The sequence below is a fragment of the Planococcus citri genome, chromosome 4, assembly GCF_950023065.1.
Source record: "Planococcus citri chromosome 4, ihPlaCitr1.1, whole genome shotgun sequence".
Lineage (NCBI taxonomy): Eukaryota > Metazoa > Arthropoda > Insecta > Hemiptera > Pseudococcidae > Planococcus > Planococcus citri.
In genome coordinates this window covers 51,424,098-51,438,162 of record NC_088680.1, presented here as the reverse complement: position 1 = coordinate 51,438,162, position 14,065 = coordinate 51,424,098, and the positions used below count along the sequence as shown (strand labels likewise).

The following is a 14,065-nucleotide window of genomic DNA, read 5'->3' as shown; positions in this document are numbered from 1 at the left end:
GAGTTTCCATCAGAAATCTATTGTATATGACCATGACCCCTCATGCATTCAAATTTGATTTTTCTCATATTTTTGACCCTCAGCTAGGTACCTTAAATTGACCTAGGCAGTTTAAATTTGGCATACAATGTGCCATAGATATGCGTTTTACGGGGGTTTTAAGCTTGTAACCTTATTTGATCCTTCTCTAGACCAAAAGAGATGGATTTTTGGTCTTTTATTTTTTCGTTTCATCTTCAAAACAGATCACAGAGTTTCTGAATTAACCAGAGGGGTCCCAAATATCTAGCACGGATCTTATCAATAGGATCTCGATTACTATTCGCTGCACGTTTTTCAAATTATGAGGCATCACAGGGGCCAGAGGGGAAAGGAATCAAAAAATGAACCACCAAAATTATTTGTACGCTTTACCTAGTCTTCGTTGCTGTACCAGTAAACTGTTGATTATTTTATTCGGCCTGAGGACGATACCAAGGAAGAAGACCCCAAAAAAATCTAAAAATGAAAAATAAAATAATGTTTTCAAAAAAATTAGTTTTTAGACATTATTTTTAAGACTTATTGTTTGTTTTTTCTTCTTCAATCAATTTGATGAACATTTTGATAAATTCAAGTTTGAATTATGAAATCAATTTGAAAATTCAAAACGCAAAAAAAATTAATTGTCATCAAAAAACGCAATTTTTTGATTTTATTTAAGACTTTTATTGTTATCTACTTTTACATGTTTTGTTACTAATTTTAAAAAAAATTGATAAATTTCATTTTTAATAACATTTTTAACCAAAATTAACTCGAAATTTACAACGTAAAAAAATTATTTTTTTCAAAAACAATCAGTTTTTTGATTTTTTATTTTCGATCGTTTTTTCTTTTTTTCTGTTTTTTTTTCATCAATTTTATGAAAATTTTGATAGATTTAATTTCAAATTATAAAATCAACTTGAAATTCAAAACGTTAAAAATAAATAATTTTCCCAAAAAAATTAATTTTTCGATCTTATTCAAGACTTTGATTGCTAAAGTAAGTACATACTTTTTCATTTTTTCTCCTACTAATTTAACAAGAATTTTGATAAATTTTATTTCAAATTAAAATTATCATTTTTATCTAAAATCAACTTGAAATTCACAATGTAAAAAAATTAATTTTTTCAAAAATAATCAATTTTTTGATTTTATTTTCAAGACTTTTTATTGCTTGTTTTTTTTGTTTATCTCTTGATAATGGTATTTTTTTATTTTACATTTTGACACCATAAAAAAAATGAAAATGCAGAGATTTTCTTACTTTTTCTTTAAACACGTTTTTCTCAAAATAAACTTTTTTAATAAAGTTCAAATGCCTGCATGTTCGCGAATTTGGGGGGTAGGTGACTCCCCCTCCACCCCATTAAATAGATACTCTTTGGATATACCTATTAAACAACTCTCAATTTCTCATTGATAAATTTCTATTACGACCTTTTTTCACCCTCCTTTTCTGCCTCCTAAAAATTTGACCATCGCGAATTCCCAATCAAAATTATTCTCACTCGAACTACTCGAATTCAATATGCCAAAATAAGCTTAAACACCAAACTTGAGCGAATATCATTGAAAGTCCTTTGGTTAAGATGTTTTCGCAGTTCGACAAAAGGAAAAAAAATTGAAAAAAAGAATATCATATGTACATGGGTAAAACCGATATGGTCCCAAAATGAAGTAGTTGGATGGTCCCTTACCTTGAAACTATAGAATCATGATGAGCTAACCGTTATGCAAGCCTGGATTTTATTTTCTTGCAAGGGAAATCAGGATAAAAAACTTACGTTATGAAACTTCCACGTTTGAAAACAATAACCAACGTCCTAATTTAAGCTTGTACAATAATTTCCTTCAGCAAGCAACGAACCGAGTTGGTTTTTAAAAATGGTACTTGAATTGCGATGATTTCCATTCGACGTTTCCAAATATCACAACAATGAGACAGATCACAAATATATTACGATAACTGAATTACGAAATATAAAATAAATATTTAAAAAAGATTTGGAATCACAGACAAAGTAAACTATATACGCATCATAATTACTAACAAATTTAATCATTCATCCATCGACTACTATTTTGACAAACTTACACGTATATTTTAGTAATAAATTCCTTTATTTCATGGGCGTTGTTTTCAAAAAACCAATTCAACATACATCGACGAATTCGACGATACTCTTTCTGTTTTAGCAATTCCCCAATCAGGCTAAATTCACCGTACGAGTAAATCATTTCCAATTTGAAAGCTTTCCTTTCACTTTCCAGGGGGTAATACCAATGCAAAAATTCCTCCATAGAATCACTCGCTTCGAAAGTGTACTCGTATCTGTCTAGGTTAACGCAGCTTCTTAACAGAGTGAGGAAAATTTCTGAAACGTTGATTTTCTCTTTAAATTCAGCAACACCGGTTTCAGTTCCGTAGCACCAAATCAATATTTTTTCAAACTGAGTCCATTTGAAAATGGGATATCGACGGTAATTGAAAAGCGAGTCAATGCAGGTCTCCTTTACCCGAGATAAATTGGTATGGTGTGGCACAAAAGTGTGAATACATTCCACGATGTTGTCTATTTTCGTCAGATCGTACAATTTTGAATTCTCTAAAACGTGTAGTATCATTCGGGTAGTGTAGTAAGACGCGAATCCGTCGCAGGTGTCACAAAACACGTCATTGACGAATTTGTAAACTATTCGCCAATCGATGCGCATCAATGTATGACTAAAACGGTCCAAATCCATTAATAATCTTCTCTGATACGCGATTCTGCTCGCGTTATCATCCGAGTAGCAAAACGATATAAAACTGCTAAATTCATCAAAATGGCCATACTCCAAAAAAACCAAACAAACTTCTCTCATTTTATCTGGATTTTTTCGACAATACCTTTTCAATTCCTCGACATCTTCGGCATTGAATTGAAATTCATCGAATAATTCGACTATAGAAGCAACCGGTTGCCAGATTACCAGCCAAAAAAAATTCGATTTTAGGAAATCTAGCGGTTCGTACGCTTCAGCCAAGGCACGAAAAAACCCCAAAGGATCGCGTAATCGGTCTCTATGGCTGAGATCATCGTACCGCCCATCATCGATCACAACTTCAAATTCTTTAGCGATAAGTGATCGCAAGCCAGTTGAGATAACCTGTTGTTTATATTCGTCGCTGGCATCGTTCCAAATTTCCATTAGCAACGGTGCCATTACATTGAAATTACTAACAGCCAAACTACTAACTTCAGTTAAAATATAAGTGAGATCTTTGAAACTCAATTTTCCTTTCAAGGTGGTGTAAAGTCGTCGCACACCTTCGAAATTATCCCGCATTCCAAAGTAATTCGAAAAAAGTATCTCCAAATTCTCTCGATACACGGTATCTCTTTCACATTCGTTCAGCAGAGTGAGTACTTCTTCTTGATATTTTTCACATTTGTGCAAATATTTTTCACATTTGTGCAAGATAACGTTCTTACCCTGCAATAGTCTAGCGCTGGAGTCCAATTTTCCAAAAAAGTACTTCATGGGCTGCCAAAGATCGAATTTTTCCCAAGCTTTGACAAACATGACCTCCTCGATTGAATCGTTCGCCGGTAAAGTTATCGTATGTAACTGACCGGTCAAGCATTTACTCCAATAAACCAGCAAAGGCTCTTCTTCGAAACACCAATCTATCGTTACCTCCGCCATATCTCTTAAATTCCATATTTCCTCCGAAAAACAATAAGTACAAGCAAATCTGTACTTCTCCATGGCATTAAAATTCGAACCTGCCAAGACGTTTTTCGCAGTAGCTACGTAGTCGATCGATCGATCCGGTTTCCAAATCAATTTAAGCAGGTATTCTTTCAACGAAGATGCCGGTTCATCGTGGAAGAAATTTAGATCATGATAGTAACAGATCCATTTAGTAACCTTCTTCAAAATGGACGGTAAATAAAACTCGATTTGGTTGCGAACCAAATTCGGCATCACTGGGCTGCGGGGTAGCTGCATTTCGTTCATTTGCCAAATAAACCATTCGTGATCCGGGCATGTACGGTAGTTTTCTTCCTTTTTCCAAACATCGATCGCTATTATTTCACAGCTGGCCCATTCGTATACCAATTGTATACATGAAGATTTCGCCGCCAGTGCACGTAATTCGGCTGGATTATTGTCCCACATTTGCACAAACTCGATACTAAACAACGGCAACAACTGAATAAAGTCGAAATTTTCATCAATATCGATCGATTTTACGCGAATTTAACTCATATACAAACTAATACAACAGTTTCTTGTGCTGTACTTGCGCTTACCTCAAAATATAAAGATCATAAAATGAATACGAAAATTCCAAATTACACCATCAATACAACGATATCAGTATCACACAAAATCACTTTGTTTTTGTTTTCAAAAAACATGATAAAGGGGTACAGTTCATTTTATACACGCTTGTTCCTAGATCAACAGCGAGATTATGGCCAACACGCATCGAAAGAATAATTGCAAGCACAGGTACCAGTGCAACAAAATACGACGCGGGGAAGGGGGCAAAAAAAGGAAGAGATACGAGTAGAACTTCGTGTTTGATTTGAAATCACGGTATGCCAGCATTTAGCTACAGATATCATTCTCTCGTACTAATATTCCACTTTGATAACCATTCGATCAGTTAGGTTTAGGTATATTGGTATAGGTACCTAATGTTCATGAATTTCCACAATTTTCATAAAATTTCACTCAAGTTCTGGGATATTTTATCAACCAGGGCTCGTATTCAATTTTTGCCAAAGAAAAGTAACTGTGATAGGTAGCCAAAAAAGTTCAAAAAAGTAATACATAAAACGCGAGCAAAACGTTTCAATTGCAGAAAAAATGATAAAAAAAACTCGATCAAGACTGCAAGAATTTTTGAAAAAAGCAGGACTTTTTGGACAAGGTAAGTATGTAACAAAATTTCAAAATGAAAAGCAGTGGCGGACTTGTGAGATACTATCATGCCGACATTTGGTGTACGTGTGAAGTCCAGAAATCACTGGCTGGTGATTTCTAAGTACTTTGTCAACAACATCTGTTGTTGACAAATACTTTTTTGGTAAGTACCTTTTTGACCGCGCAACAAGAAGGTACGTTCATCGTTAAAATAAATCTTTTCCTAACTTTGGTTAATGTTTAAATCTTATAAAATAATCTCTTGATTAATTTCGTTGTTCTTAGTTTCTATTTAATAATTACTTCAAGAATAAAACCATTTTCGTGTTAAATAACTATCAAAATAAACTTTAATATTTTCGTGAATACTGTGTCGTCTACACCATTCGCGATCTATTTACATGTGATGATCATCTCTTTGATGATAGAGCACCGTAATTGAATAAGTGACCAAAAGATATCCCAGGCAGTTGTGAAGTCCACAACTGCAACGAGTACTTAATCTTACATTATCATCAAGGATCTCTGATTTACACCTTCACAGACTGGCCTATGATGTTGACTGGCGATCGTCAGAGGCCCCATGTTAAAACCGAAAATTCATACCTACCTATACTATTTTCACTTTTTCTAAACACGAAATTTTGCAAACTTTTGCCCTCACTTCCTTCGGGTTTGTTTTCTTTTCTTTTATTTAATTTGTAACGAAAATTTTTAATTACCTACCCAAAATCCAAATTTTAAAATTATGGATTCAAAAACATAGGTAGACTCATTATAAAAAAACATTATTTTTCATCTCTCAAAATACGAATTTTTGAACGCTTTTGCCCGCGCTCCATTTGGGCTTCTGTGTTTGAATTTTTAAAAAATACATCATTCCAATTTTTAAAGAAAATGTTTAGCCAAAAAACGCGCTTTTTACCTGAAAAAACTTTACTTCTCGAAACAAGCTTTTGCCCTCGCTCCGGGCTCGTACTTGGTCACTGTTCAAGTAACTAAGTTACTGAAGTTATGAAGTTACTAAAATTTATTTTTTTTTTAAATTTCAAAAATTCAATTTTATGCATACATCTTGATGAGAAAAAAAAAATGCCCGGTAGTAACATCAGTAAGCGAATAATTTGAGAAAGTACATACATATTATTGACCTACTTAAATTATCCACTTTTGTCGTCAAAAATACATAAAAATCTCACCTTTTTTCGATATTTCCAAAAATAGCCTCGTTCTTACCAAAAATTGTTACTTTTTAGCAAAAAAATTCAAGAATTAGTAGTATTCATTCTCCTTCCTAAAAATCATCTAAAAATTCCGCTTTTTTGCCTAAAAAAATGTCAAAGACCAAAAAATTCTCCCATTTTCTACGAAGATTGCGAAAAAAAATAATTTTTGGCCAACAATATCCAAAAATTCATGCTTTTCCCCAGAAATAGTCAATCTCACTTTTTGCTTAAAATTGTCAAAATTCTCGGTTTTTGCAAAAAATTATAAACATTTTTTTTCTAAAAATTGTCCAAAAGTCTTCGCCAATTACTAACAATTTTATCTTTTTCGCAGTTTAAAAGTCTCGATTTTTTACGTAAAATTGCAATAGATTTCAATGTGAAAAATCTCACTTTTTGAAAAAAATTGCAAAAAGATGTACTGAATTTCTTATTTTTACAAATGGTTAATTTTTACTTAAATTATCAAATTTTTGCTGTAAAATATTTTTTTCTTCAACATTTTCTATAAGGCCCGGCTAAGGTACATATTTGCCAGAAATAGCTAAAGTATCCCTTTTTGCCATAATTCTCACATAGTTCTTCTTTTGGCTCGAATTGTCAAGATCATGCTGTTTGCCAAAATTGTAAGAAATCCTCGCTTTTTAACAAAATTTAAAAAAGTTGTTTTTTCAAAAAAATTTTGAATTTTTACTTTTTTTAAAAAACATTGCCCAAATGTCTCGCTTTTCTGCCAGAAACTGTCAGAAAACCATTCCTTTTGTTAGAATTGTCAGTCTCGTTTCATTTTTCCACGAATTGTATTTTTTGTCAGAAATTGCCAAAATCCTACTTTGTAGCCAAGATTCTTCAGCAAAAAATTTCGAAATAGCTCAACTTTTCAAAATTAAATACATTTTAATTCGTAATACTTATTCTGCTTTTTTTTGTGACTTTTCTTCTCGACCTATTAAAATGTTTTGCTCGCATTTTGTCACTTTTTTGGCTACTTTTTATCGAGCCTTTTCAGTTAAGAAAATTAAGCCCTGCCCTCGCTTCACTCGAGTCTGTTTACATTTCAATTTCAAAATTAAAATTTTTAAAAACTCATCATTCAAATAATTTAGGATCAAAAGAAATGAACAAATTTTTTCAAACATTGTTTTTACACTCGAAATCCGAATTTTTGAAAGCTTTTGCCCTTGCTTTGCTGAAGCCAATTCTTATATCTCCAAACTAGGAAAAAAATCCCAGTTTGAAACTTCCATAAATGAAGATAACAATTTTTTAATGAACCTATGACTTATAGTCCAAGAGCTATACCTACTGTGATTGGGCCGAAATAACTGAAAGCTGGGGATGGTCTCAAAAGTTGGTATACATGCCCCTATTTTGGAAACACTTGGTCTGCCGGTCCGCAGCTGCTGCTTTAAAGCTCAGAGAAAGCTCGGAATTTTTCTAAACTTTCAGCTGAGAAAATTGATGTCTGAAATTGGTGCCTACATAGCATTTTTCGCGCTGAATCCGAATATATGGTAGTGCCAACCCATAAGTGCCGCCAAAGCCCCGCCAGACTTGGTCAAAGGGGGAGCAAATTTGGCAAAGTTCATGTTTTTGGGCTAAATTCTCTTAAAAAGCTATAAAATGCGGTTAAAAATTATTTTCAAGCAGTTTAACGGAATGCTCTATGGCTAAGATGATTTATAAGCGCCGAAATTTTTCAAAATTTTCATGTTTTGGAGGGGGGTGAGGCGTAAGGGGAGTAACGATAAATTCACCAAATATGACCTTGTGATGTATCAAAATGTATGTTTTTTTGACCGTATTGTCCTCCAATGTGAAAAATATCGCCATAATTGAATTCTACGGTCCAAAAAACATATATGGACTAATAATGAGAGTACAAACATATTATGTACATTACCTACATATTATATCAATTGGAAAAATAGTTAGTTATTTCATCTTCTATTTGTATTTCGCCTTGAAAACTCGTCATTTTATTCGGCAAAATTGGTATCTTTTTCTCATACCTGTTGCTAAATTTTCAGTCAACACCCCCTTCCCCTCTCTACCCCCCGTTTTTTTCTTGTCAGATCGATTTATTTTCGCAAAAGTGAACAAAAATTTAAAAAAAAAACTATTGTACAACTGTCATTCAAGTGGTATCCGAACCTGAGAAAAAAACAGCAGGGGAAAAATCCGGTGGGGGGGGGGGGGGGGTAAACGTTTGAGGGATCCATTTGGTGCATCCGCCAGGGGCCTCCAACCGACCCAGTCGACGCCTGAATTGAAAATGCAGCATTTTAGAAGGACTTTTGGCAGGACATTCATGACTTTGAAGGCTTATTTTTCACAAAATTCTTGGGGAGGGGAACCTTGGCCGTCTCCTCTACTCGTAGTAGTTCATCGTATTTCCTATCAGAAGAATCAATTCAGAAATCGTGTACTAACCTGCATATATGCTATATTCAGATCAACTTAAAAATGAACAATTTTTACGTCACTTCACAGCCTTCCAAATAAACATCATCGTAAAAATGGATACCCAACTCGAAACATGAAACTTCAGAGCGATGGTATAATTTTTCATACAAAAAGGTGTTTAAAATATAATTTTCACTCTGCTTCAGCGACCATAAGTTATGATTTATTAAACGTATTATCTTTCAAAAGAAAAGAAAAAAACATGGAATGAATTTTAGAAAAATTTTATTTTCAACAAACATAAATCAAATTAATTACATATATTATGTTGCTTAAAAAAAATTACGAGACCAATGGATCACGCAAATAAATATTATGCCATTACCATATTAATCTGTTCGGATGTCGATTATACTTAGAATCCCACGGAATATCCATAATAGACGAGTACTTGTCGTAATATTCTTCTGGAGTGTGTCTTGGCACTTTACCATTGGCAAAATTTGACGATGAATACTGGAGTGTGTCTTGACGTTGATGATGATCACGATGCAAATGAGGGCGATTATGTCGCGAATCAGGACCAGGATATGTGAATCCTGCTCTGTTTTTGATGATTTTCACAGGAGGCGGTCGGTTGGATCGAGGACGATGCGACGACGGGAGTGGAACATCTTGACCGATGTGTTTAACCGATAATGCAAACGGAATAGCAACAATTACGATAGAAATTGAAACTGACACCGAGATTTTCATTTTGAAACTTCGAACCGAATATAGGTACTTATATATAGCTTTACAAAAATTAATACGTTGTGTTTTTCTCGTCGTAGGTATTCTATCCGTTATTTAAATAGATGGAATTACATCGCTTTTGCTTGTGAAACGTGATCGATTTAAATTAGATTTACGTGCTCGATAGAAAATTTAAAGCTATGTCAAGGAGATTGATATTTGTAAATTGTACGATAGGAAAGAGCTATAGGTAGAGTACCTATCTGAATGCGTATGCTTATCGTGTTGATCTGTTATACGCATTTATTGAGTATCTTCCAAGATTGAAAAATTTATCCAAAGTAAGCAGCACGCGATAATGATGAAAATATCGTTTTTAGGAATCAACTTTTGACAAATTTTCACCCACCAGGATCAACGTCAAGCTTTCAATTTTCGCCTTCATACTCGTATACGATGAAGTAATAGTACGTAGTACGTGCCGTATCGATATTCCTCGCATCTGCCTCTGCCTTTAACAAGCGATCGTTAATGTCGTTTATCCTGTGGAAATGTACTTTTTTTGCGAAACGTTTTTTTTTTTGCACGTCATCTTGCCAATATTTTCGGTAATTGAGTAGTCTACCTACATTTTTGGATGAGAGTTTTGAATAAAATAGTTTAAGTAAAGGCGTGGTGGATGTTTTGAAGTAGTTTGAAACACTTGTGAGCTGTGAGTGATTTTTGGTATACTGAAAATTTTACTCACAAGGCAGATGTCTCAAATTGCAGTAAAACTTTCGAACTAGACGAAACGAAATCATAAGAACATTATAGAAATAAATCATCGCTCCAAATTTTAGGGGCTCGAGTGATTTTTTCAATTTTTGTTGAATTTTTAAAAACCAAATTTGGGTCAAAAATGCAAACAAAATCAAAATTTTACCAAATTGACCTAGAAAGCTGAAATTTAATATGTGCTCTATTTTCATCTCCCCAAAATTGATTGCAAATGGTTTCAAACTTTTCAGATCAGTTCTGGAGTCTTCAACAGATTTTCAATATTTGAAATTTTCACAAAATTTTACATAAAAAAGTTGGAATTTACGACAAACTGTGATTTTAACATGATGAATCAACTGAAGATGGTTTGAAGCCATTTTGGTATCTTCGACAGCTTTGAGGAAATCCCCGATTTTCAAAAAGTTCTATAAAATGTGCCTAATCTTACAAAATATTTTAATGCAGAATGAAAAATCGCAAAAAGAAAAAAAAGTAACAGAACGTCATTCAGTAAGAAAAGCGACTCAATGACCTTGTGAGAGGCTAGACACTAGACAGGCCGACAGACTACCTTGGGAAGCCATTCTGACGGGTCAATGACCTCAAGACGCCAGCCAGATGGTTTTGCGCAGCCCGACTCACGGGTCAATGACCTTTCAAGGCCAGACAGGCAGACTGACGATTTTGAGAGGCCAGACAGACGGGTGAATGACCTTAAGAGGCCAGACAAAAAGGTAGACGACCTTGATAAGCCAGACAGACGAGTCAATGCCCTCAAGAAAATTACGAAATTTCAATTTGTACTTCAGAACTTGGATGACCTCCATTGCTAAAAAGTGGGCATTTTTATCAAGAAACAAAACTTTTAAATATTTTAGCATAAAGCAGAAAATTCTCCTCGCAAATTACTGTTAAAAAGCGAAACTTTTTCGCAATTTTTAGTAAAAAAATCCACAATTTTTAGTAATTTTTGGCAATTTCTGAGAAAAAAAATCAATATTTTTGGGTAATTAGCCTACGATAAAAAGTTTAATTTATTAGAAATTTCATCAAAAAGCGAAAATTTTTGTTATTTGTGGTAAAAAGCAAGGCTTTGACAATTACTAACAAGAAAACCTCTTGAGGTGTCACACTCTGATTTGAACGGGACTGCGATTTTTGGAAATAGCATAGTCTAAAACCCCCAAAACCAAATTTTCAGCTGCCCAAGTCCATTTTTCGATTTTTGGCGAATTTTTGAAACTTCAAAATTGACTGTTTTTGGCGATTTATGCTTTTTTTTTTAAAGTACGTACTTGATCAATAAAAAATGGTCAAAATGAGTCCCAAAACTAATATTAATTACCCAAATCCAAATTTCACCATTACCAGCCATTCTGGAGCCTCCAGCGCGATTTTTCAATTTCTCCAGAATTTTTAATTTGCTCCAGAAGGCGTGAATATGCAGTTGGGCAGCTAAAAATCGAGTTGTGTATTATACTCGACTTGTTTAACGAGTTTATCTACATTTGAGCAGATTTTGGGAGTGACATTTCAAGAGTGGTTTTTTGACCAGCATTTTCAAAATTAAAAAATCCAAAAAATCAAAATATAACCGTTTGTGAGGAAATTTTTAAAATTTGTGCGAATCGCTGTATTTCTTCAAGAACTAACCCCCCGAGCGCAATTTCTACCATTTCCAGCCGTTTTGGAGCGAGAGTGACACCTCAAAAAACCACTCTTGAGGTGTCACTCCCAAAATCGGCTCAAATGTAGATAAACTCGTTAAACAGGTCGAGTATAATACACAACTCGATTTTTAGCTGCCCAACTACATATTCACGCCTTCTGGAGAAAATTCAAAATTCTGGAGAAATTGAAAAGTTGCGCTGGAGGCTCCAGAATGGCTGGAAATTGTGAAATTTGGATTTGGGGGGTTAGTTTTGGACAAAATACAGCGATTCGCGTGAATTTTGAGAATTTCCTCACAAACGGTTATCTTTTGATTTTTTGATTTTGAAAAAAGCTGGTCAAAAAGCCACTTTTGAGGCGTTACTCTCAAAAACGGCTCAAATGTGGATAAACTCGTTAAACAGGTCGAGTGTAATTTACACCTCGATTTTTAGCTGCCCAACCTCATACTCACGCCCTCTGGAGCAATTTCAAAATTCTGGAGAAATTAAAAAATCGCGCTGGAGGCTCCAGAATTGAACTTCGGCAGCTGAAAATTTGGTTTTGGGGGTTATAGACTATGCTCTTTCCAAAAATCGCAGTCCCGTTCAAATCGGAGTGTGACACCTCAAAAGGTTCCCTTGTAAAAAAAGATATTTTTTCAAATTTTGTCGAAAATATGTTGCTTTTATGAATTTTTTGATAAAAAACGAGTCTTCGTGGCAGTTTTTGACGATTTATGTCAAAAAACGTGACCTTTGAGTAATTTTTTGAAACTAAAAACATATTTTTTTGAATTGAACAATTTTGCTAAACAACTGGAATTTTCGTCAATCTTTCCAATTATGTAATTATTGGCAAAAAAATTCTACTTTTTTGCAATTTTTACCAAAACAGCAAAAGCGAGAGTTTTGGGTAGGTAATTTTTTTATTTGGGGGGGGGGGATTGGGCCCGAGTGTGATTTTTCAGCAATTTTGCTAAAAAGCTTTTTGTCATGATTTGAGTAAAATCACAACAACAACTGCTTTGATATTATCGATATCGGTTCAGGATGTTCTGAATTAATACCTACTAATTCCTTCTCATACTTTACAAATGGATGGGCAAGATACTCACATGAAATTAAAACGCAGTAATCCTCAAATTTTTCAAGGTTTTGTACGATTTCCAGAGAAGGATCCTGTTCAAGATCCCCAGCTTTAGCCTATTTTCGAATAAAATATTCAAAATGGCTTACAAAAGGACGATATAAGAATCAATAGCATATTCCATAGAAAGATGATTCAGCCAATACAAGGGTAATTTCATCCCCAGCTATAAACGCAAAGGTCACTGACCAAATTTAATTCGGTATTCTTTCAAAAAAAAAAAAAATCTACTCAAATAATTCCATCTTTGATACGGTTTCCTTCTCTTTTACCTTTGAAAAAAAAACTACCTAGATTCTCGAAACATCGTGTATTAAAATTAATTGTAGAAAATTTTCTTTTAGAAAATAAACGCTCCGTGATGTGCTTTCGTTTATCAACTAGTGAACCTTACGAGCTCCTCGTTGAAAAAGTAGAAACTTGTTGAAAATTATTGTTCTTTATTTTTTTTTTTACCAGAGTAGAAGTTCTTGCGTCTTGCCAATCCGCTCTTTTTAATGAAACAACTAATTCTTGTCTCGTCGGACTTCTTTTTAAGCGCCGCAGATTGTTTGATCAATTATGTCATGAAACGTGAAGTTATGAGAAAGTTTAAGTGCTTTTTTTTCTCAAAAAAGTTTTTTAATTTCCTGTTTTGTTTGGGAATTGATTTCGTTCGCGAAAATCCAAATTTCTTTGTGTGGCTTTCGCGTAGATAAAAAATTTTCATTGTGCCTAATTGTGTGAAAAGTGAATTAAAAGGCTCAACTTTCAACCAGAGGGCGATCTTTGTTCTTAAACAAAACAAATCCGATTATCTCGATAAATTATTAAAATATCCCTACAAATAGGTAAATTTGATACTTACTAAAATTAGAAAAAAAAGAGTTTGGACGTGATCAATTTGAAAAAAGTACAGAGGTTTCATTGATGATATTTTTATTCGATCATTAGAATACGTCGTTATAATTTAGATCAAAAAAAAAAAAAATTAAATAGTGGTAACACGAAAAATGAGGTAAATCCTTACAAAATTAAAATACAGACCTAAGCATAAAAATAATATTAAATTATTTTTTTTTTTTAATATTGAATTTGCAAATCACTGTAAAAATCGTGAAGAAAGGTTAAAATAAATAAATAAAATAAAACGATAGAAACATGAAAAAAAATATTTCACCGTGAAGAAAATAACCCTAACACTAATC

General features: G+C 33.6%; 2 protein-coding genes across 2 annotated transcripts in view; both read right to left on the bottom strand.

The window, feature by feature from the left end:
* LOC135844420 (tetratricopeptide repeat protein 21B-like) overlaps positions 1 to 14,065 on the bottom strand; it is a 217,528-nt gene that overhangs the window by 202,138 nt on the left and 1,325 nt on the right. The window lies entirely within an intron of this gene.
* On the bottom strand, positions 1,968 to 4,634 carry LOC135844070 (uncharacterized). Its single transcript, XM_065362168.1, has 2 exons — positions 4,332 to 4,634; positions 1,968 to 4,230 (listed from the first exon to the last, which is right to left on the bottom strand). The coding sequence occupies exon 2, from the start codon at positions 4,195 to 4,197 to the stop codon at positions 2,122 to 2,124; it is 2,076 nt and encodes a 691-aa protein (XP_065218240.1). The 5' UTR covers positions 4,198 to 4,230; positions 4,332 to 4,634; the 3' UTR covers positions 1,968 to 2,121.

What these genes read in the sequence shown, in the direction of transcription:
- LOC135844070 (XM_065362168.1), bottom strand. Translation starts at nt 4,197, where the DNA reads ATGTGGGACAATAATCCAGCCGAATTACGTGCACTGGCGGCGAAATCT.